The sequence below is a fragment of the Balaenoptera musculus genome, chromosome 5 (assembly GCF_009873245.2).
Source record: "Balaenoptera musculus isolate JJ_BM4_2016_0621 chromosome 5, mBalMus1.pri.v3, whole genome shotgun sequence".
In the NCBI taxonomy this organism is placed as follows: Eukaryota; Metazoa; Chordata; class Mammalia; order Artiodactyla; family Balaenopteridae; genus Balaenoptera; species Balaenoptera musculus.
This window is the reverse complement of record NC_045789.1, coordinates 38,190,661-38,215,988: the sequence shown is the minus strand read 5'-3', so window position 1 is coordinate 38,215,988 and position 25,328 is coordinate 38,190,661. Positions and strand designations below refer to the sequence as shown.

Genomic DNA, 25,328 nt, shown 5'->3' with positions numbered 1-25,328 from the left:
GCAAAACACTTTTTGGCCACTGACCCATGAAACTATTTTTTTTCTCTCTTTACTTCCACAATTTCTCTGCTTCTAGAAAACCACAGTCCCTTAAAAATCAAGAAAGCAAACAGTAATGAAGTGGCACTTTGCACTCCCCGTCCCCCTTCCCCGCCACTAAAAGTAGGAATTGTGATGCCTTTTCTGGAACCTATACTAGATTAGCCCATCTCTCACCTTGACTGAACTAAGATATCCTTCTGTGTGAACATGGATCATGTTTCAGTTCAAATAATGAATTTTCTTGAACTGAGACTGAACCAAGTTCTTCATACCAAAGTCATCAGGCCTCCACTTGGCAGGGGCCCTGGCAAATCAAGAGCAACTGCTGCCATTTGTGTTGACACCACCTCCGGATGTGTTATGTTGGTGTGTTTTTGTTTAAGCATTGCCAGCCAGAGTTTATAATGCTCAACTTTCTCCTGTTCAGCAAGGTCCTGAAAAAAGAGGGCAGAGCGTTCTGTGAAGAGTGTACAGACTCTGATATGATGCAGCCGCCATCGGGTGATAAGTTACCTAAGTGTAAATAAAACACGTTAACAGTTTCCATGCTGATGAGAATGACCAAAGGGTCAGACTTTCCACCCAGATTTCCAGGATTTCAGGAGCCCTAGAGATCTCTGAGCTTTCTTCCCTCAAATCTATTTTCAGGCCATTTCAAAAAGATAAGTTGCTCTCTAAGACATCCTTTAACTGACAGGTGAATTTTCCTTGGATTCAATCTGGAATGATTAAAAAGCAGGTAATAAAAAATTTGAAATGTGTGTTGGAAAAGTCAAGGGACTGTAGTTGACTCCAACTCTGTGGGATCAAAAGGCCCTCGGAGCACTGTCACTCTTGGAGTTCAGAGCTGGCACTAGCTGAAACACCAAGCCTCGTTGTCTCTGGCCACACTGGGTCCTGGGGCACCAGCTCTCAAAGGTCCCACTTGAATGGGGAATGGAGGTGGGTGAGGGTTGGATAGAAAGGGAAGGGGGAGAGAGGAATGGGAATTTAAAACATTACAAATGGTTAGAAATTAGAAAACAGAAATGAGAGAGAGGGAGCAAAATGAGGGAGAAGGACTTGGCAATGTGGTAGATGAATTAGGAGGTGAGGAAATGGAAGGAGAAAGGGAGAATAAAGTGGGAAAGAAGGAAAGGGGAACAGAAGAATGGGAAATAAGGAGGAGAGAGGGAAAGGGTTGGAAATTAACCATCACTGAGTACCTCTACATAAATGGTAAACCACCTTGAGGTGGAGTCTCACTTTCCAGCCTGAAGGGACAGAGGCTGAGGCTGGGGTTTAGGCATGATGTCTATGAAGTCTTACCCTGGATGAGGGCTGATTGGTACTGGAGGTGCCTTCAGCCAGGACCAGATCCATAATCTGCAGGGCCCTGAGCAAAATGAAAATGCAGGATCCCTTGTTCCTAAATTATTAAGAATTTCAAGATGGCAACAGCAGACCATTAAATTATTCGTGGGGTTCTTCTGGGCATAAGACTCTGTGCAAATGTACACATGTCCATGAAGTTGGTCTTGTCTTCAACATATTAACTTAACTAGAAGTTAGAAAAGGAACTCCAACAGTGTCTATATGATATAAAACGATCTGGTTTACTGAAACTGGAACTTTGGCACCATTTAAGTAAAATGGTTGCTTGTTTGAATTTTTCTCAAGCCAACTATTTAGCTTGTGGTATATGAATTTAGCTCAGAGTTTTCTTTCATACCGGGCTCCACTCTCTAGAGCTTTATCTTTAAGATAAGACTTGTGCTTGCTTACTGGAAAATGACAACTGTGAAATTAATAGCTACTCATAGTTTTTAATATCACGCTCAGAGATGATATTAGTTGCACAATAAAGGGTCAAGTGTTAGCTCACATTTATTGAACAGAGGGAGAGCTTGTGATAAGTTCATGCAGGCACACAGGAAAAATGCATGGAGAAGAAATTCATAAAAATGTAATTATGTCCAATTATTAGGAAGGCTGAATTAGTTCATTTAACTCATATATTTTCTTTTATGCTAAAAATAATAAATTAAAATGATATTAGGCTCCCTTTCTCCTGTATTCTACATAGCTCCAAGTTTCATATTTAGTTTCTTTTTTGCCAATAAAAATTATGTTCTTACAAAAAAGTCAAAGATTAGGAACTTGCTGGGTATCTCTGCTTGGTTGTTGACACCTAGCTGTCCTTTACCCACAGAAAGGTAGCTGGGTTTCTGGGCAGGAATCTCCCAGCATGCTCTACTCTTGCTCAGATGTAGGATAACCAAGATTATCACCCTTTTATTTTTGCCTTCCTCCAGGATGTGCATTTCTCAATCTCTAATCCACCAAGTTTGGGATTTTAAAAGGGCAAATCTAAGTTTTATTCAGAAGATGCCAATTATCTATAGAGAAACTAGCACTCAAAAACTTTTTTATTCTGAAATAATTTCAGATTTGCACAACTGTGGCAAAAATAATACAAGTGTAACCTTCAACCAATTTCTCTAAATGTTAATATCTTACACACATCATAGTACAATTATTAAAACTGGGAAATTAACATTGTTATCATTCTATAATCTATAGATCTTATTCAAATTTTGCCAGTTATCTCACTGGTTTTAAAATGTTCAAGCTGATTTTGTAGTAAGATATAGCTGATAACATGTAGTTTTCTGATTTAAGAATTTTCCCCTAAAATGTGTTTACCATCTGAGTTGTTTGTAATCTTAGAGGAAACACTGATGCTGGTGAAAATCTGAAATTGTCATATTAAGACAATCTTTCTCTATAAATGATCCAGTTTTAGTGCTTGAATGGGAAATTTGTTTCCTCTAAACTCTGGAAAGATGAATTTGTGAACTTCAATAACAATGCAACAATTTCTAGATTTAAAAAATTGAATATTTTACCCACTGAAAATTTCTTTCTCTTCTTTGATTATGCCCTCTGCCCAATGATATATCATGTAACATAATGATAACCCAGATGTATATAGTATTGTATTAGGGACTTGACTTACTTAATATGAAATGGCTTAACTTGGATTGGATTGATATGAAATAAAGAATATTCCCAATAACATGATATGTAGGATATATTCAAAAATAATAGAAGAAAGATATGGAGGCAATCCAAATGTTCATTGACAGATGACTAGATAAAATGTGGTATATACATAATGGAATACTATGCAGCTTTAAAAAAGAAAATCCACATAGATGAACCTTGAGGACATTATGCTGAATGAAGTGAGCTAGTGACAAAAGGACAAATACTGTATGATCCTACTCCTATGAAGTATCTAAAGTAGTCAAAATCCTAGAAACAGAAAGTAGAAAGGTGGTTGCTAAGAGCTGAGGGCAGGAGGGGAGAGGGAATTAGTGCTTAATGGACAGAGAGTTTCAATTTTGCAGGATGAAAAAGCTCTAGAAATCTGTTCCACAAGAATGTCAGTACACTGAACACCACTGAACTGTACACTTCAAAGTGGTTAGGATGGTGAATTTAATGTTATGTAGTTTTTAAAGTCACAATTTAAAAAAATAATAGAAGAGGTGGAAGCAGTTAGAAATAAGGATCAAACAAGCTGGCGAAAAGCTGACAATCGGAGAGGCAGCGTGATGGGTATATGAGTCATTATACTATTTTAAAATATATTTTAGAAGTCTGTATAATAAAAAGATGAAAGAAAGAAAGAAAGAAAGAAGGAAAGAAGGAAAGAAAGGAAGGAAGGAAGGAAGAAAGAAAAAAAAGAAAAAGAAAGAAGGAAAGAAAGAAGAAAGAAAGAAAGAAAGAAAGAGAAGAAAGAAAGAGAAGAAAGAAAGGAAGAAAGAAAGGACTTCCCAGGTGGTCCAGTGGTTAAGACTACATGCTCCCAATGCAGCAGGCCTGGGTTTGATCCCTGGTCAGGGAACTAGATCCTGCATGCTTCAACTAAGAGTTCACATGCCGCAACTAAAGATCCCGAATGCCACAACTAAAAAGATCCTGCATGCCACAACTAAGACCTGGCACAGCCAAATAAATAAATAAATAAATATTTAGAAAGAAAGAAAGGTTTCTAACTCCTGGATAATATTTTTGTAGCATTATTTATAATCACACAGCATTCTTGATCCAAAATGAAAATAGCATTTCTCTTATGAAAATATTTTAGCTGAATTGTTAACTGTCAAAATAAAACTCAAAATTAAAAAGAAACAACAACCCTGGAAAGACCTTGACAACAGAGATGACACTAGAAAAAAATTTAAAATCATCTCAAATCCTACCACCCACTAGAAGTATTTTAGCGTATATACTCCAATTTTTTTTTTTTTTTTTTGCTGCTTCACACAGCTTGCAGGATCTTAGTTCCCCGACGAGGGCTCAAACCCGGGCTCTTGGCAGTGAAAGCCCGGAATCCTAACCACTGGACCACCAGGGAATTCCCTTTTACTCCAGAATTTTAAACAAAGAATATTTTTTAATGTCAGTTTGTTACTGTCAGAGAAAAAGAACCTATACTGACACCATGTAGAAAATGACTTCTTCCTTGTTTATCGAGGAAGTCTTTCAAAATAGCACATAAATTAGCTATTACACACTGTGTATGCAAAACTATGTGTTTATACACAAGCTTTTTTTCCCCTGTAGGGAAGCCAAAGCTTTCACCAAGGTTTCAAAGGCTACTGTGACTTAAATGGGTTGAGAACCAGTACTTTAGGTTATATATTCAATTCAAACAACTCTGCAGCCAGTCATTTCTTCATTAAGGAAAATTTTGAAGGACTTTAAAAAAATTGAATTCAACTTTGAAATTCTTAACACACATCTTCACCAAGGGAAAATAACCACCTAAGGCTGGATTAAAACACTTTGTTAGTAATTTTCACTGACACTAATTTCACTTTTCTTTGGGTGAGCAGTTATTTATAATGTACGTGGTGCCCTGCTCTGTTGTAATTTTTAAAGCAAGAATCACATCGTAATCTCTGATTTTTCTATAGCCTAGTATCATCCGTTTCCTATCAACATTTCTTTAATGAAATTCATGCTGAATAATATCTTTTCATGTATGAACTATAGAAAAAGACCTGTTTGGTTTGAAAATAGTCTGTGAGTTGGTGCAGTCTGTTTATTTTGGATATTCTGTATGTTGAATTCACTAAGATAAAAAGGAGCGCTCAAATTTGCAGTATTATTAGATAACCAGGTAAGCTAGAACTACAATATTGTTTGAAGTATTTAAGTTATATCATTCCAAATTGAATTCAACATTGAGTGGTCTTCTTTTCCTCCTGCATAGATAGTATAATTTTGGTGATTGAAAAACAGGGTATGTTTTCAGACCAGATCAGAGTGTGGGTAAGAGCTTGGAAAGGGGAGGCTGAAAAGAGAATGAATATAATGGAGGAGAAAGTGAGGACTAAATGCACCAAAATAATTCAACAAAGTATGAACTAATGAATAAAGGGCCATCAGAATGAAAAAGGTATTGAGAAACCAAAAGAAAAAAATTCTAGCTATTTGAATTAGATATTGGAATAGGCAATTTAGGTTTTGAGTTATTGTCCTGAAATTGTTATCTTAATTTACACAGGTTAGCCTCATATTTAAAAGTAACAAAATCTCTATTGAAATAATGGTTCATTATTAGAGTCCAATAGGTAAATGATTTTGCTTTTCATAAGTATTTTGATGTGAATTTATGACCGTTCTTTAACTGCACACTGAGTTTGTAAAGCTAGTTTGAATGGGAAGTGATTGCATCCTAGGCAAGTCAGAATGTGATTACTGTTACTATAAAAGATTCCTTCTGTAGACTGAAACTTTGTGTTCCTCCAAAATTCGTATGTGGAAAGCTAATCCCCAGTGTGATGGTATTTAGAGGTGGGGCCTTTGGGAAATGATTAGGTCACGAGGGCAGAAACCTCGTGAATGGGATTAGTGCCCTTTTTAAAGAGGCATAATATTCCCCAGAGGAATCTTTCACCCCTTCTGCCATGTGAATACACAGGGAAAAAACCTTCACCAGACATTGAATTTGCCAGCATCTTGATCTTGGATTTCCCAGCCTCTAGAACTGTGAGATATAAATTTCTGTTGTTTATAAGCCACCCAGTTTATGGTATTTTGTTATAGCAGCCTGAACAGACTAAGACAATTCCCATGAAATACATGTCACTTAACTTTCCTACAATCCCATTCTTGTTGCAAGCAGCTGACAGGCAAATTTGATCAGATGTAGTGTATCCAATCAAATAAAGAAGGGGTTTTCAACAAAACACCTAGCATATTTGAAGAAGTAAATTGAAAAAGTTATAATATCCAATAATCTTAGATACAAGAGAAAGCAAAAAGAAAGTGTGAAAGGACCCTTAGGACAGGGGTTGGAATTTCCTCCCTATGGTTTCTCATATAATTTTTGAAGAAATAAGCACAGAGGTAACTGTTGGATTTGTTGTAATTATCATATATTTAGGACAGCCAAGTTCTGACACGGAGCTGCACTAAATTCAAAGTTAATGTCATGAAAAGCAATGCTTCTCAAACTTTAATGTACATATCAATCACCTAGGGGTCCTTTAAAAAAGTACAGACTCTGATTATGTAAGTCTGGGGTGGGGCCCAAGAGTTTGCATTTCCAACATGCTCTCACGTGATGGCCGTGATGCAAGGGAATAGAACAATGCTGTGATGAGTCTTTTGAGTATCATGCCCTCAGTAAATGGGGAACTTGAATGTTAGATGTTATCTCAGCCTTAAAAACATTATCATATGCATAATATAAGATTTAGATCCGAGACTAACTGAAAAATTTCTCTTCAGCCATACATTTACTTTGGCGTCCCTTTAAGCTGTGCGCAAATCTGGAGGAGCTGGGCACTGCTACTCTTAGACCTGGGCATGCAGACACCTTGCCCCAGCCCTGCGCCTCAGAGAGTCTTCCTCTTTGAAGTGACTTCTTTGAAATGTTCTAAGTCCTCTTTTGGTGCTGGCCCTGTTTCTCCCTTTGGAGAGCTGTCTGTCTCTCTGTGCACATGGAATTGACCAGATGTCCTGGAGCTCTTGTATGTATGGTGTCATCCTGGGGCTGTTTTCAGACCCCAGTTCTAGGAGAGGTGCCTGGTGAGCAGATTTCTGCTGCTGCTGGTTGGCAACGTATTTTCTTTGCAGGATCATGTGAAATTGGGCTGTTGGAGTGATGTTGACATGCTGATTTGGGGTGATTCACACTTATTTTGGATATAGGTCTAATTTAGGGCTCTGGGCTCTCTAAGGTCCACTGCTCAGGCCATATGTGTGGGCCCAGGCATCCACTTTCACTGTCTATGTGCTAACCATGCTGCCACTTCTGCTGTATAACACCCAAGGGCTCCAGGGGTGGCATCAGGTGTCCTTACGCTCCTTGCCACTGGCATTTAGGGCAGTTGCCCCATCCCTTTTGTAGGTTCTACACCATGGGTAAAGGAGTCCTTTGGGAGTGGCTGCATCTATCACTTCTGAGGGCTTTCTAGATGTTCTTCACCACAACAATGGACCCTTCTGATGGATGTGGTGATGCTCTGTTCTCCCTGGTTAGTGTTAAGCTCTCCCAGATGAGAAACAGACATTCCTTGCATGAATTCGACTATTTATTTTTTTATGCCTAAAATCCCCTTCCTGCTGGTGGTGATGTATGAGAGACAAGGTGCGGTCAGTGTTGAAAAAGATCACATTCTAGGAATGCAATAATTATGGCCTAGAGAGTTCAAGGCAAGACATAGAATATGTGTTGTTCCATGTTATGCTATAACATTCTAAATGATAAATTTAAGATGACCGGAAAACAAATTATTCACGTTTCCTGCACACTCTGGGTCAGGCTTGAATTTGTGGTTATTATCAAAGAAGTGCCATAACAATCTTCGAGTGATTGGAAGCTAGTATTTACAAGTAGCACAATGGATGGTGCAAAATCAAGAGTAATGATGTGACTAACATGACACAGATGGTAGTAGAGTGTTGTAGAGGCTAGAAGATTCATATTATTTTAATACAAATATGTTACAAGCACCATGGTGTTATGAGAAATAATAGCATTACTACCATTTCTTGTGTTGAAAGATATGAAATTGGCAAGAAATGGCTCATTTGATAATAAAGAAAAAAAAAGAAATGACTCTTGAACCAAACAAGAAGAAATAGCACCTGGATACCAAGAAGAATCTTTACTTGCATCGAGTGGACAATAAATAAATAATTTTTTTATTATTCTAAATCTTAATCAATATATCGCTATACCTCAATGGACCTATGAATTATATAATACTTTTTCTTTTTTTTTGGCCACACCACGCGGCTTGCAGGATCTTAGTTCCCCTTCCGGGGATCGAACCTGTGCCGCCTGCAGTGGAAGTGTGGAGTCTTAACCACTGGACTGGCAGGGAAGTCCCTGTAATACTTTTTTTTTTTTTTAATTTATTTTTGGCTGTGTTGGGTCTTCGTTTCTGTGCGAGGGCTTTCTCTAGTTGCGGCGAGCGGGGGCCACTCTTCATCGCGGTGCGCGGGCCTCTCACTATCGCGGCCTCTCTTGTTGCGGAGCACAGGCTCCAGACGCGCAGGCTCAGTAGCTGTGGCTCACGGGCCTAGTTGCTCCGCGGCATGTGGGATCTTCCCAGACCAGGGCTCGAACCCGTGTCCCCTGCATTGGCAGGCAGATTCTCAACCACTGCACCACCAGGGAAGCCCCCTGTAATACATTTTTAATCGACTTATTTATATAGACAGGAACCCACAGGAAACATTTGCCCAGGGCCCTGCACACCCTAGAGTTAGCCCCGGAACTGGGATTTTGGTGTTAGTGAGTACCCTTGAGGAGATTTCTGAGATGGAGATTGTCATAGTAAAACATTTAGAAACACACCTGGAACTGACAAGGAAGAAGTCAATAGTCAAAGTATACAGGAAAAATAGGCAAAGAGAGCTTGATATTTGTGCTTCCAGGTATTGCTCTGAGTTTCACTCACAAAGGCTTAAAGCCAAAAATTGGATTAAAAAGGGAAAGTTTTTTCTTAGCATCTAACGTTGGGATTTCATTTATATGGGTCAGTTCCTAATTCAAATCCTCAGATCCTTTCTCTCACACTCAGAAAAATCAAAACTTCTTACTGTGGCCTGTGTGGTCTCCAACAGTCTGGTATCTCTTTTGGCACGTCACCTACAGCACTGCCCACTTGCTCGTCCACTCTGGCCTCAGTGGCCCTCATACAGTTCTTCAGAGAAGTTTGTTCCTTCGTCAGAATTTGCACTTTCCTTTCCCTAGATATTTGCACAGGCCATACTTTCACTTCATACATATTTCTACCCAAAAATGTTAGTTCTCAGAGAGTTCTTCCTTGACTTTACTATTTTATTATTTATTTATTTATTTGGCTGGGCTGGGTCTTAGTTGCGGCACGCGAGATCTTTAGTTGCGGCATGTGGGATCTAATTCCCTGACCCGGGATCGAACCCAGGTCCCCTGCATTGGGAGCTCGGAGTCTTAACCACTGCACCACCAGGAAGTCCCAACTCTACTATTTTAGAAACTCTTTCTCATGGCACCTGCAGTCTGTTGTTTGTCCTACCTACTAGAATGTGAGCTCCATTAAGGCAAGAAGTTTGCTTTATTCACTCATGTTTCCCGGGGTCTAGAACTATGGCTGACACTCAATAAGTATTTGTTAAGTAAATAAAAACTAAATAAATTGAGAAAAATTGGAAACATCCTAAATGTTATATTACAAAGGAATGGTTAAATATAGTACCATTTAGTACTGTGTGCCCATGAAGAAGGATGAGGTTAAACTCTATATACTGAAAGAAAAGGCTTTGGGCATGTGTTGGTCAGTTAAAAAAGCAAGTTACAGAATATAATGCGTGTCTTGTCTTGAAACAATTTGTGTAACACATGCAGTAAAAGAATGTAATGTATTTCTCATATATGTGCTTGTGCCTGCATTAGAAAAAGATAGGAAGATTGTACATTAATAGTACATTTAGGGACTGGGATTGTGCGGGGCGGGTTTATATTTTTTACAATACATACTCCTCTTTTGAAGTTTTGCAATCATACTTTTAAAATAATACATTTTAAGGTTTCGCTCATAAAGTTCTTAGTTTTAAGGCAAACAATTAAAAGAATATCATGAACAAAAATTATTGCCAAAGTAATAAGGAAAAAAATCTTAAAACAATAGTACTCTGCTCAGTGCCTCACATACAAAGGACTCAGTAAGTTTCAGCACATACACCAACACTCTTGTCAAAGAAGCCGGAGTTGGGAGAACCCCTTGTCCCCCTCAACATCTGCAAGGTCTCTCTGCTACCACCCAGATCCTTGCTTCCTGAAGGAGGCTCACAGAGACTCAGAGATTAGAAATCAAAACTCTTAATTTTATAACTACCAGAGGTCATTTTTTAAAAGCACAACAACACATTTATCATTTGTTTTTAAGAAATTGCTTTTATTAATGATTTGTTTGTTTTTTTTTTTTTTTAGCACTTTTCTTTTTTATAGCTACTTTATTTATTTATTTTATTTTATTTTTGGCTGTGTTGGGTCTTCGGTTCATGCGAGGGCTTTCTCTAGTTGAGGCAAGTGGGGGCCACTCTTCATCGCGGTGCGGGGACTGCTCTTCATCGCGGTGCGCGGGCCTTTCACTATCGCGGCCCCTCCCGTTGCGGGGCACAGGCTCCAGACGCGCAGGCTCAGTAGTTGTGGCTCACGGGCCCAGCTGCTCCGTGGCATGTGGGATCTTCCCAGACCAGGGCTCGAACCCGTGTCCCCTGCATTAGCAGGCAGATTCTCAACCACTGCGCCACCAGGGAAGCCCCCAAATGATTTGTTTTTAATGAGGATAAAATAGGAGGATAGTCAATGTAAAAGCAGCCTATAACATGTGTGAAAAACACAGAAAACAAGATTATTCTTGATGTAGTTGGGATCAAATTTTTCTTTCTATTAAGAAAAAAATAAAAGACCACTTTGTTTCCCCTCCATCTCTCAGATCCGTGGTGTACTATTACGTAGCCAGCCTAGTTCCTTTCCCTGGGTTAGCTTTCATTTTTGAAGCTCAAAACTGTCTAAACATCTCTGGTACCAATGATATGTGAAAGCATAAACTACAAAGAAGAGGTTACCATGGGGTTAAAATTTTAGATACTCTGAGATTCAAGAGAGAGTCACCTTTTGAAATGTCATAGTATTTTAAGAGATTATGAAAAGGGCAGAAAGTGTGGCGGGTCCACTCTTGGTGGATATAAGAGCTATATAAGGGACAGAATCAGGTGAGAAATTTCTGTTTGGGGCTGATGAAAAATAGAGAAGCTAGAGAACGCTCCCAAACATTGAGTTTCATAGGAGTAATCTTTCTGCCTTTTGGAGCACAGCTGCCTGCTTAAACTTGATCTCTAACTTTTCACTCACACTGTGTACTTGCTGACATTCTGTGGTCTGGCTACAGTTTGGAAGACTACTTTAAGAACAGTCTTAAAACTTCCCTGTGTAAATAAGTTCTTTTGGTATTTACGGTCACAGAGGTAGCTTTGTCCACCCTTAAATGGAAAGAAAAGAAATGAAATCTCTTAAAGAAAAATGACCCTTTTAAGTATGTTTATGTAAGCATAGAAGTTTTTAAGAGGCATGGAATAAAAAATAGATCTGACTATTAAAACTACATAAATAATCTCGAGAAATAGAAAGACAGGTGATTAGTCTTGTTCATTTGACCACTGCTAATGTCAAACCAATGTTTTTCATATTAATGGCATTGAAAAATGTGAAATAGAGCTTTGAAGCATTGACTCTAAACTTAGTTCCACATCATTAAGGTGCATACATCTCAGCCTGCAGCACATTTATTCATTTCATTTTGGTTTTGTGGCCAACCACTGCTTCAAATTGAATATCCTGTATGTGATTTATGGCTGCCAAGGCACGTTCAGGAAGAAATCTGTATGAAAAAAAGATGACAAAATTTCAATTTAAAATCTTTGACACCAGAGTTCTTTTTTGTTGTCAGTTAAAAATACCCTGAGAGTTATCTGGTTTGCATTTAGTTTTCTTCTGTTCTTTCTTCACATCTACCTCTCTCTTTTTTTGTGTGTCTTTTAATACTCACAGTTCAAATATTATGCAAATATAAAGAAAGCACTGATATATACCACTCTTCTCACCTTCTCATATTAGTAAACTATTACATGAAATCCTATGTGAGTAAAGACCTAAAACTGAAGATCTAGGCTTATTGCTGTAACTGTCAATGAATCCTGATGCTAAGAGTTCACAGAGCAGCACCACCAGAATCCATTCCATCTGCCTCTCCACCTCTCCTTGAGTTTTTACTGAATGTCTATTGATATTATGCCCTCTATAATAAGGTAGACTAAAGTACTTTTTTTAAAGTACAGCTACTCCCTTTGAGGAGCTTATTGTTTAGCTAAGAGGCTGAACAACAGGCTCAGATGGCTTCACTGTTGAATTCTACAAAATGTTTAAGAAGGAAATAATACCCATTCAACACAAGTTATTCCAGAAAAGAGAAGAGGAGGGAATACTTTCCAACTCAGTTTATGAGGTAAGTGTTATCCTGACACAAAAATCAGACAAAGACATTACAATGCAGGGTTGGTTTAATTTTTAAAACGAGTCAGTGTAATGCACCATATGAACAAACTAAAATAGAAAGACCATAATATCTTAACATATTCAGTAAAAGCATTTGACAAAATCCGTATCTACTCTTGATGAATACGCTCATCAAAGTAGTAATAGAAGGGAACTTCTTCAACCCGATAAAGAGAAAATGAAAAAAATCTATAGCTGATATCATTCTTAATTGTGAAAGACTGACTACTTTCCTCTGAAGATCAGAAACAACACTTGGATGTGTGTTTTCACCAATCCTCTCTGACATTGCATAGGAGGTTCTAGCCAGTGTGATAAGGCTAGAAATAAAAAACATATAGACTGGAAAAAAAGAAGTAAAAGTGTCTTTATTTGCAGGAAATATGATCATCTGTGTAAAAATGTCTGTTAGAATCTACAAAAAAGCTACTAGAAGTGAGTTTAGCAAGGTTGCTAAATACAGATCAAAGTGCAAAAATCAAATATATGCTAGCAACAAACAATGGGAAATAGAAAATTTTTTAAAATGCCATTTGCAATAGCATAAAAACCATGAAATACTTTGGGATAAACCTGACAAAAGGTGTGTAAGACTTGTACACGGAAAACTACAAAATACTGTGTAGATATATTGAAAAAGATGAAAAAATAAAAAGATACCTTGTGTTCTTTGTTCTCTTGGATTTGAAGACAATATTGTTAATATGTCTGCTCTCCCCCAATTGATCTATAGATTCAATGCAGTCTTAATCAAAACCCCAGCAGGCTTCTTTATAGACCCTTTAGTTTTAGCTAGTTCACCATATTGCATTCTCTTTAAACTGTTTTTCCTTCAGTTAGAATAGTCTCTGGCAAAGACTAGGCAGAGGTGATAGATGGAGTAGAGAAAATGAATCATTCTCTTTCTAGATTGAGTAAGGTAATAGTAGAGGAAACTTAACTCTTCTCCCCAGGCATGGAGAATTTCCATGGCAACTTTCACAACTGAAAAACTCTCCATAATGATAGCTCTATCAGTGTTGTAGTATTTTAGGTGTTTTGTGCTGTACTTACTTCTCTAGTGTTAGGAAGATACTGAGATATGATGGAACAAAAATCATTTTCTTATTGGTAAGTATTCCATCTATCAAGCTTCTTGCAACTTCATTTGTCTCCAATACAGGGCATAGTCTGTGATTAAAAAAGAAAAGTTTGGTCCTTTTTGTTGTTTTTTATAATTAACAAAAGCAGGAAAATTAACTTATCTTTTCACTAATTAGGATTTAAAAGCTTCCAGGGGCTTCCCTGGTGGCGCAGTGGTTAAGAATCCACCTGCCAATGCAGGGGACACGGGTTTGAGCTCTGGTCCAGGAAGATCCCACATGCCATGGGGCAACTAAGCCCGTGCACCACAACTACTGAGCCTGCGCTCTAGAGCCCACAGCCACAACTACTGAGCCTGCGCATCACAGCTACTGAGGCCCACAAGCCTAGAGCCCGTGCTCTGCCACAAGAGAAGCCACCACAATGAGAAGGCCACGCACCACAATGAAGAGCAGCCCCCGCTCGCCACAACTAGAGAAAGCCTGCACGCAGCAACGAAGACCCAACGGAGCCAAAAATAAAAAATAAATTAATAAATTTATTTAAAAAAATAATAAAAAAATAAAAGCTTCCAGGATTCACTGCACAAATACCGCCTGCCTTCCCTCCCCCATGCCACGTTGATGTTTTGTTATCACAATCTACTACTTTCACATCCAGTAGGTGTGCTTCATGGCTCACTCAGTCAAAACATCAAAATGGTGGTGAGGAATTAGATAATAGAAGAGAAGAGGAGCCAGGCAAGGAACAGTAGTGGGTAGGACTGATCAAAGGATAGAAAGGAAACATCTGGCATCTTTCTTCAGGTCTTGTTAGATATGAGATGAGAAATCTATAGCTAAGTACACTTGCTTTCTTCTTATGAGAAGAGAAATCTATAGCTAAGTACACTTGCTTTCTTGTGGAGGTATCCCACAAAGCTGGATTGTTTTGAGGGCATTTAGTACTTGAGATTCACTGCTGACTTGCCTATGCTGAAGTTTCATGAGAGTTGAAGACATGCATAGGGAGTATTACATTACAACTAGAGGTGTGACCTTGCTTATACTGAAGACTGTATACGTGGGTTCTTGAGAAGTATTCATAACCACAGGCCAGTATAGAATGCCCATTAATGCAAGATGATGACAGGAAATTAAAATGTAAATGGATTGAAAGTATTGCACCAAAGTTAAGTTGTCTAGGCATAGGCTGAATGGCTTAGTGAATACAAAGGTTGTGCGGAGGAGTTAAGTAAGTAGTGGCTGTTATAACTTCCTTCCCTGAGATATCATGTGATTTACTTCAGATTATTATGTGATTGAGGTTTCCATGACTTTGAGTGGCAAGCCACCAGAGAGTAATACAAATCAATAGTTTTCTAAATTATTGGGTACTACTTCTTCCCTCCCTGATTTCCCCTACCTGGGTCTATCAACCCTGTCTCTGAGCCAAGCCTCACATTAGTATATGGACATGTTAGCCTTTGCCAAGGAAGTTCAGAATCAGGTAGTCTGGGTGAAACCAATTCCAAATTTTCAGCATTGCCTGGGTCAGTCCCCCAGTCATCCCCAGGAACCCACATACCCGAGGTTATATTAGCCTTACTCTTGTCATCTATTTTGCCTTCCCCTCTGGAAGACCTGGTACTCTGGGCTCACACTAAGCCTGAATGCTTACCAAGAGGATTTGTATTGGGCCCAATTTCCTATTTAAGAAAACTGAGCCCAGAGTCCCAATTATATCATTGTATTTACTTACGTACAGTACCGTGTACTTGTTAAGTACTTGTGTTCTAACACAGTTAAGGACTCAACTGCCAGGGAGTGGCTACAGCTCTGGAGATGACGCAGCTAATTCAGAGTTTCAGAGTCCGTAGCTTCAGATGAGGCTGAGCTTAAAAGCGAATTTGTTAGCTCCTTTGAATGACTATATTTAGGACTAATTCCTTTCCAATAATAAATTGGCTTCAGATTAGCAAGCTCAGTATATTTTGTTAACCTGTAGCAGAATGTTTATTAGAATCGAGGCAAATTGTGAAGCAGGTGTATTAATTTTAGGGTCCTTATCCTCACCTTTCCGCTTTTTTCCTCTCTTTTCAGGGTCAATTTCTCCTCTCTTATCGTCTCAAATCCTCCTTTACCAGAAACAAAGTACTTGGTCAAGAAATTCACCTTGGACTTCCCTGGTGGTGCAGTGGTTAAGAATCTGCCTGCCAACACAGGGGACACGGGTTCGAGCCCTGGTCCGCGAAGATCCCACATGCTGTGGAGCAGCTAAGCCCACGTGCCACAACTACTGAGCCTGTGTTTTAGAGCCCGTGCGCCACAACTACCGAGCTCTCGTGCCACAACTACTGAAGCCCGTGTGCCTCGAACCCGTGCTCCGCAACAAGAGAAGCCACCACAACGAGAAGCCCGTGCACCGCAATGAAGAGCAGCCCCTGCTCGCCGCAACTAGAGAAAGCCTGCGCACAGCAATGGAAGACCCAATGCAGCCGAAAATAAATAAATAAATAAATTAAAAAAAAAAGAAAAGGTCTCAGTTTAAAAAAAAAAAAAAAGGGCTTCCCTGGCGGTGCAGTGGTTGAGAATCCGCCTGCCAATGCAGGGCACACGGGTTCGAGCCCTGGTCCGGAAAGATCCCACATGCCGCGGAGCAACTGGGCCCGTGAGCCACATCTACTGAGTCTGCTCGTCTGGAGCCTGTGCTCCGCAACAAGAGGGGCCGCGATAGTGAGAGGCCCGAGCACCGCGATGAAGAGTGGCCCCCGCTTGCCGCAACTGGAGAAAGCCCTCGCACAGAAACGAAGACCCAACACAGCTAAAAATAAATAAATAAATTTATTAAAAAAAAAAAAAAAAAAAAAGAAATTCACCGTGACTGAGGGGTTAAAGACTCAGCTTACTGCCGCTTCTAGGAACATTTGCATTTTAAAGGAGGACAGGGTGGTAGCATGATCAAATTCATGTGGTTATATTTACTATGTCAATGTTTTCCAAACCTGCCTCCAGAGTTACCTGGTTTCCTTGTAAACAAAGCAAAACAAAGCAAAACATTCTTGGAGCTCGTTTCACTCTACTGAATCAGAATCTCTAAGGAAGAGCCTAAGAACATTTATTTTTTATGTAAGCGCAGTGATGATGCTTAGGATCAGGCAAGTTTGGAAGATGTTGGAGTGCTTTGTGCTAGCACTGCAGCCAGTGCTGTCGAATGTGGGAACGGGGCATATACCTGTGCCTTTCCATACTCTACTGGGGAGGATGAACCGCGAGCGGGAGGGGGGAGGTGAGGTAACATTCGTTTTGGGGGTGTGGTTTCCAGGAGAGGACACTCTTGCCATCACCTCCGAAGCACACCTCTCCATCCTGCCCACCCCCATTCTCACTCCCTCTTAACACCTGCGTGTGTGTTGAGTCTTTCATCTGGACACGAATAAATAGCCAATGCCTGATTCATTGGCAGCTGATCACTCCTACTAGTCCCTAATGCATTTTCCCCCTTTGTTCATCTAATTTCAAAGTGAAAACGTAAAGGCAATACAATAACATTAATAAGAAAAAATGTTTTTCCTTCTTCGTTTTTTTGTTTTCTGTTTTCTGAGTTGACCCACCTAAAAATTTCTCATGTAGATTTCATACCAATTTCTCATGCCATATTTCCATCTTAACTTGATTTTGACCTTACCTTGTGCTTGGGTTTTTGGTGAACCCGGTATTCACAAAAACTGGGCAGAGACACGAGGTTTTGATACCCGTTTTTCCCAAGGCTTCAAATTCTGATGTCAGAGCTCGGTGGAAGCCAACAGCAGCAAATTTGCTGGAACTGTAAGAGAATTATCCACCCCTGTTAGCTAAGGGAAAGTGAAACATTCCTCAGCTTTCTGTGAGAGGAAAATGTTGATTTTGTTTGAGAACAAATAAAAGCCAAACCCCCAAATCTTCCACGTGGTCATCTATTTTCATTTACATTTTCTTATCTGATTTCACTGAATTCTGAATGTACCAATTTTTTTATTAGCGGTGATAACAATAGAACAAATTCTAATAACTTTGATTGACTTGCTTACTGCTCATTCTACCTATAAGGTTTTTCCATTCAATCTTTAAACTGTTTTCTAATCAGTTTTTACTGCTGTTTTTATTTTTAAAAATATGAATCAGGAAAATCATGTTTAGAAAAACTATGTAACTAATATCTGTATTAACAAACTTCTGTGGGACTCTACACATATCTCCTCTCTCTCTTGATAGTTTCTCTTTTGAAATGTGGAGTTCACTTTGGCTTCTTAATTTCATTGTGAAGATCTGGAGTAAAAAGACTTCAGGTGGTGTGGGTGTGTTAGTGTGTGTAACATTCAACATACTACTTTGTCTTCTTCCTTTGATTTTCTGATCTTTAAAATGCTGGTAATAGGGACTTCCCTGGTGGTCCAGTGGTTACGACTCTGAGCTTCCAGTGCAGGGGGTGCAGGTTTGATCCTGAGTTGGGGAACTAAGATCCCACATGCCACACAGTGCAGCCAAAAAACAAAAAAATAAAATAAAATTCATTTATAAAAAGATGCTGGTAATAAAATATAGAGCCATCTTGAGGATTAAATCAAATAGCATATGCATAATAACTTTATTACCTATAAGGAGCTATGTAATGTTAATTGTATTTTTGACCCAGATGACAAGAACCATAAAGTTAAAGGCGGGCTGCTCTCTTAAAGGAAAAGAAAAAAGGAAAACTATTATTACATTGGGTTTCCACATCTCTAAACATTAAAACAATATTAAATGTTTAATCTGTGAAATTCTGATTTGTGTTTTAAGATGCTAGAGGCAGCTTGAAACAACCATATGTATGTGCAAGGACACCTTAACCTACAGTGAAAATTAACTACATCTGTGACTACATTTGGTGTCAGAAATAATTTGGTCCGTGACCAAATTCAACCTTGAACATGGATGTGTAGGTAAGTAATAAACCAACTAACTACCCACCCCCATCCCCACCCACTGATACACATGTATTGGCTGTTACAAAAAGAATTGGCCAAAACGTTAACAAATTAAATTTTTCTATGAGGTTGATATAAGACCAGAATAAGGAAATGAGATGCCATTGAAGGAGTGTATGAAGAAAAGATATTTTGCAAATAGTGTGTCTTTAGGGAGTTCCCACCTTCGTCTCTTTATGTCCTTGGTAGAGCATGGAATATGCTATCTGCATCTTTTAATATGGTAAAGGCTTTCTCTCAATCCCTCTCTGTCTCTCTGTCTCTCTGTCTCTCTCTCTCTCACACACACACACACACACACACACACACACACAATCTTTCATGGCACAAGCACACTGGAAAACGTTTTGATCCAGGAGCCACTCTGTTTAGCTTATCTTGGGCATGCAGGCCATGGCATAGATTTGTGTTCATTTGGACTTCCTTATATTTTGCTTCTTAGTCTGTGAGTTCCTTCTTTCTTTTTTTTTTTTTTTTTTAGTTCCTTATTTCCTTTATGAGCATCTACTCATTTCAGGATACAATGGAAACATGCTTGGCATTACTGTTTTCTTTCATTGCTCTGTGGAGGAGTTCTCAGAAATTCAAAAATATTTTAAATGATTTTTCATTTAAAACCAGTTTCATTGTTTTAGGAGAAGTCATTTTTAAGAGTTTATTCTAAACTGTATACATTCTGTAAATCCAAATTATCTGCTATGAGATTCTTTTTAGCTTTTATTTTTTGCAAGGCATTTGACTTTTTGTTCTAAGAAGATTCAAAAATGAAGAAAACACAATTCTAGCTCTCCAAAAATAAATAAAGAAAATAAAGAAAAATTAAACAAATTACCTGTTATGAGGACTGGAATCTGAGGTCTAATAAAACCTTAAAAGTATAAAAATATATAGCACTGCTAGAAAGTAATACTTACCAATATGGAATAATATAAGGAATCACTCCGTGGCCGCATACTGAAGCCACTGTGACAATGTGGCCATGGTTTCTCTGCATCATCGCTGGAAGAAATGCCTTTGTGATCTTCAGGATCATTGCAGAACCAAAAGAAACGATGACACAGGTGTTAAGTTTCCAAATTAGGTAGTTTTATTTTTAAGACAAAATGTCATTTGAGACAACTTTTTCGATGAAATGAAATACGTGCCAAGATTCCATGATTACTTCTCCACCGATGACAGAAATGAAAAAAAGATTAAAACGATTGTTTTGAGCTGGCATTGAGTGTTGTGCACTGCATATCACATGCCAAGAACTCATCTTAATATCCCTCTTCTTCCCTTCAGAGGGAATCAAATATCTCTCTTATGGATCCATCATCTAAACAATATTATTAAGGGAAAAATTCAGAGTTTTCAGAGCTGAGAAAATTCCATATGGTAATCTGGTATCATGTGATTTTTTTGTTTGTTTGTTTGGGGCTTTATCTTTCTGATGAGAAGAGTTAAAATCTTGTGTACCTATATCAAGTTGAGTAGAAAAAGCTGAGTCCTGTACTGACCCATAGTCATTATGCATCATGATTAGATTTAGTATCTCCCTATTTGTAATACTGTGCATTATATGTTGATGTTACAGGAAACAAAAAGTCTTTCTTTACCTCCAAAAAGCTTTACTGTTTGGTGAGAAATATCAATATTATTTTATGAGAATTTTATAAACCCACCCTATGGACCCTGTGCAAATTCATAGAGCCAAGAACTGCCAAACCAAGTCACCTCCAAATTCCTGACCCACAGAAACCGTGAGAGGAATATGAACATTTATTCTGGCTTTAATCCACTAAGTTTTGATATAATTGTTATGCAGCTGTAGACAACGAATACATGGGGTCTCTAAGTAGTTTGGTGGGAATAATAATTAATTCTCATTAGCATGTGTGAGAGGCTTGGGAAAATGGGGGAACACATCTCTTTTTTTCTTCTCTCTTCCAGAATCCAGATCTGTCCTATGTTCTACACTAATATTGAGGCACTGGAAGATTAATTCATATAAATGCTCTCTACAAAGACATATTTCAGTCTCTCACAAAACCAAACAATTATAAGAGGTCTGTAGAGCCTTATCTCTAAGCTCCAGCCTGACCTAGAGCTTTGCTCAGAGTTCCAGCCAGAAGAACCCCCAACCCCTATATAACCCAAGTAGTGAGTTCTTTGTCCTTTCTGTTCTAAAATTCCATGACATGAGGTCACAAGTGAATGTACACTGTATGTATTTTCTCTAAAGCACTGAAAAGGTGTACACTGACAATCCTTAGGAAAGCTCCATGAATATTTTTTGAGCACCCAGTACATGCCAGGCTTTGTGTTAGGTACCGGTGGATAAGGCAGACTAACTAGCCTACATTCTGGTGAGTCGTGTCCCCTTGAAATCTGTGCCCTTCTGTCAGAGACACGAATATTGGATGATTGTTGTTTTAAGGCAAAGATATGGAGTTTCCCATCCAGAAGGATGTGAACTCAATTATGAACTTCATGTACCGTAAGAGGAGTTGTCAGACATACACAAACTAGGAATATTTCTGACTCACGCTCACCCAAAAATGTCCTAGGATGTTGACCTCAAAAGTTTTGGTAATCTCTTCATCCTTTGTACTAAGAAGGTCAGCTGGATATATTGCCCCAGCATTATTCACCACAATAGTTACATCACCCACCTCTTTCTTCACCTGTTGAAATAGAAAGAACACATTCATTGGGTGTAGTATCGAAACTCAAAGTTTTGGGGCTGATATCATCCAGGGATTAGATTCTTTATTCTGTTTGATGAGATCTCTCAGAGTTCAGGCAGGAAAGAGCTTTAGTCCAAAGAGTGGTTGCCAAGGGGACACTGTCATAAAGCTGGGGTAAACTGTTTTTTTAACATCTAAATTTCAGTACCCAGTACATCATAGATATTTTTTGAAACTTACCAATAAAATGAAATTAATATTTGTGTTGATTGATATATCTGTTCTAACCAAATATTTTAAAAGTGCTAATTGAGTAATCCTGTTTTCACTACTTACTAGCTACATGACCTTGGTCTGACATATCAGTTCTTACCAAATATTTTTAAAGTACTAATTGAGTAATCCTGGCTCTGCCACCTACTAGCTACATGACCTTGGTCTGGCTTAAACCCTCTGAATCTGTTTGCTCACCTGTCAAGTGAGGTTAAGAGGGTTATTGTAGGGATTAAATCAAAGGGTACAACCATTTTCAGAGTGCTTGGTCCATTGTATTTGATATTTACCCTTAAAAATTGTTATAATAATTATTAATATTATATTTTCTATGGAAGATTAGATTGGCACTAACATAAATAAAATCTCAAAGAGGAAATATTTAAAGGAAAAAATAAAGGAATTACTGCAAAAGTAATAGGACTAAAATGAAAGTAGAAAGTTATCCTTTTCCCTGGTGATAAATCTTTTCTCTGTCACTCTGTACAGCTGCTCAAACTTCTGACCAGAATGAAATCGATTAATAATATGAAACAATAATAATAGGCAGAGTTGAGTGGATTATATGGAAGGAAAAGTTCTATGTCCTTCCTTGTTCACACAACTACCTCAATTAGCAAAGGCTAAAAAAAAAACAAATCTAATTTAAATTAGGTAGTCATAAAGAACCTTTTCATATTCCATGTAAGGGGACACAAAATTACGGGAAGAAATTTGTATTTTGAAGTCTCACCTGGTTTACAGAGTCATAAATCTCTTCTCTGTTACTGCAGTCTACCACAAACACATGTGTAATGGCCCCTAGTTTTCTGCATTCAGCTGCAGTTTCCTCAACGCCATGCTGTAATTGGAAAAAACAAATGCCAAAAGATGTAGGTCAGTGAGGGGACAAAAGTGAGGGAGAAAGCATTGGACAAGAAATTTTTTTTAAGATTAAAATTCACGTCCAAAATGTCCCACTTGTTTGTAAGCAAACTTCCTGAGAGGCACCGCTTGCCTAACTCGCAGAGATTATACCTGGCTTTTCTGCCAGGGAAGGCTCATGTTAGTCTCACGTGTTTTCACTTGTTTTGCTACATTCTCATAGCTTAAAGAACATGCTTGAAAGATGTTGCTCTTTGTGCTATCATGAAAGGAGATGTTTGAGTATGGAGAAGAATACTCAACAATATATTTAACATATGCTTGTTGAGCACCAACTATGTAATAGGCAGTAAAGCACCTAGCAGATTGTAAAAATTTTAGGATTGCGTGCATGTGAGAGAAGGCACGAAGAAATTCTGTCACATATTCTTCTTTGTTTTTTATTTGGTTTTTGCCTTGCCAGACCTTTAAAAAATACATTCCTAGCTCAACAGTCTGCTCTGGGGCCAGGTTCGGTCCATTGGCTGTAGTTTGCTAACCCCTGTTCTTGCCTATCCTGTGAGGTATTGGGTTGGCCAAAAAGTTCGTTTGAGTTTTTCTGTAAGATGTTCTGTTCGGTTTTTCTGTACGATGTTCTTTCTGTTACAGAACATCGTACAGAAAAACCCAAACGAACTTTTTGGCCAACCCAATATTATCCCCATTTCAGATAAGGAAACTGAGGCTGAGAGAAATTGTCTGCTCAATTTAAACAGTTTGGAAGTACCCTGGCTCCTGAGTCTATGTTATCAAACCTGCATATCATGGCATAAAAATCACTGCTAAGGTCTCAGTTATGTTCCCTTCATCAAACCATCCTGATGGGGACTTCCCTGGTGGTTCAGTGGTAAAGAATCTGTCTTCCAATGCAGGGGACGCGGGTTCGATCCCTGGTAAGGGAACTAGGATCCCACATGCCGAAGGGCAACTGAGCTCTTGCGCTACGACTACTGAGCTTGTGCGCCTTTACTAGAGAACCTGCGTGCAAACTACAGGGTCCACGTGCCCTGGAACCCGCGCACCACAACTATAGAGTCCATGAGCCCTGGAGCCTGTGCACCACAACTAGAGAGAGAAAACTTGCATGCCACAACTAGAGAGAAGCCCGCACGCAGCAATGAAAGGTCCCACATGCCTCAATGAAGATTCCGCGCCACAACTAAGACCTGGCACAGCCAAAAATAAATAAGTAAATAAATAATAAATCTTAAAAAAAAAAAAGCTATTGGGTGCCGTGACCATAGTCCTCTTCCAACTCGCTCTCTGCAACTAGATGTGATGGGTAATATGGCACTTGTACTTTAAACAACACCAACAACAAAAAACCCATCCTGATGCATATGTAGAGTAAGGCTCCAGGGAATTTAGTTACCAAACTTTGAGAAAGAAAAATACAAATATAAGCAAATGTTAAGTCAAATAAGTTTTTAAACACCTGTCTCACTTGTAACTTTAAAAGGTGGGTAAATGAATCCAGTACCTTATTAATATCCCACAGAACCAGTCTGCTCTTCCGTTTTGCAAATTCATAGGCAGTTTGCCTTCCTATTCCATGCCCAGCTCCTGTAATGAGAACAATCTCCCCAGCCACAGATTTTCTCCTCTGGGGAATGAAAACCTTCACCAAGGATTCTAAGTAGGAGTAGACGATGATGATGAGAAGCAGGAGGAGATCCAAGATAATATTCATGGCTCTGCTCTGCACTCTTCTCCTCTGGTTCAGTCCCTGTCTATTCCCAGCAAAGAGCCACCCTCTTCAGAGAGCTCCAGGGAAGAGCTGTGTTCCAGGTGTTGATGGGACTGGCAGAGGTAAGCTAGATTTGCAGGCAGGCTTTGTCCATGTGTTCTAATGCGTTAGATACACTTTGAGCTTTTGAAGTGGTATCAATTGCTAGTAAAAACTTGGCACGGGGACAAGGGAACTGAAGAGAAAGTCCTCTCTGGATTTACTTTTTGGTTGTTGTTGTTTAATACTATATTTTATTAGTTTTCAAGCACTGATTTGACATCTATATACCTTGATTTAAAAGTTTATCTTTTATTTTGTATTCAGCTCATACTCAATTAAGTTTAAAATGAATGCAAGCATAATATAGGGCATAAGTTATTTAAAAGTAAAGCATTTATCATTGGAGTGAAATCAGGTCATGGGATTTATGGTAGCTAACAGTTCAATGAAATGGTGCCCTCTTACTGTATCTATCATTCCATTTCTCTACATTTGCACCTCCGTGATCCATGCCTATTCCCATGTGCTAATTGCTATTACATTCCACAGTAAAGGCATAGTTTTAAACTTCCTCTACTTTCAGGAGGCACACTTTTCTTGCAGTTCAGTTTATGAACAAAAATGATCAATATTGGGGCTTTCCCTGGTGGTGCAGTGGTTAAGAATCCGCCTGCCAATGCAGGGGACACGGGTTCGAGCCCTGGTCTGGGAAGATCCCACATGCTGCGGAGTAACTAAGCCCGTGCACCACAACTACTGAGCCTGCGCTCTAGAGCCCTCGAGCCACAACTACTGAAGCCCGCGCACCTAGAGCCCGTGCTCCGCAACAATAGAAGCCACCAAAATGAGAGGCCCGCACACCGCAACAAAGAGTAGCTCCTGCTCTCCGCAACAAGAGAAAAACCCACACGCAGTAACAAAGACCCAACACAGCCAAAAATAAAAAAAAATAAAATAAAATAAATTTATTTTAAAAAAGATCAATATTTATTACTGTAGGGAAATCAATACTCTGATTTATTTGCCCAAAGT

The 25,328-nt window shown here is 38.9% G+C and overlaps 1 protein-coding gene across 2 annotated transcripts; it reads right to left on the bottom strand.

The window, feature by feature from the left end:
• Nucleotides 1-10,862: 10,862 nt before the first annotated feature.
• On the bottom strand, nt 10,863-24,420 carry HSD17B13 (hydroxysteroid 17-beta dehydrogenase 13). Of its 2 annotated transcripts, XM_036853675.1 has the most exons (7): nt 24,048-24,419; nt 22,398-22,505; nt 21,257-21,388; nt 19,637-19,743; nt 17,402-17,539; nt 13,706-13,822; nt 10,863-11,978 (listed from the first exon to the last, which is right to left on the bottom strand). In XM_036853675.1, exons 1-7 carry the CDS (start codon nt 24,255-24,257, stop codon nt 11,888-11,890), a joined length of 903 nt encoding a protein of 300 aa, XP_036709570.1. In that variant the 5' UTR covers nt 24,258-24,419; the 3' UTR covers nt 10,863-11,887. The 2 variants fall into 2 exon arrangements, with proteins under 2 accessions (XP_036709570.1, XP_036709571.1); XM_036853676.1 differs by lacking the exon at nt 21,257-21,388 and having other exon boundaries at nt 24,048-24,420.
• Nucleotides 24,421-25,328: the final 908 nt, after the last annotated feature.

What these genes read in the sequence shown, in the direction of transcription:
- HSD17B13 (XM_036853675.1), bottom strand. Translation starts at nt 24,257, where the DNA reads ATGAATATTATCTTGGATCTCCTCCTGCTTCTCATCATCATCGTCTAC. An exon ending in TTCTGTGGGATATTAATAAG is followed by an intron (nt 22,506 to 24,047) that starts GTACTGGATTCA and finishes TTCCAATTACAG; the next exon opens with CATGGCGTTGAGGAAACTGC. An exon ending in ACATCCTAGGACATTTTTGG is followed by an intron (nt 19,744 to 21,256) that starts GTGAGCGTGAGT and finishes ATGATCCTGAAG; the next exon opens with ATCACAAAGGCATTTCTTCC.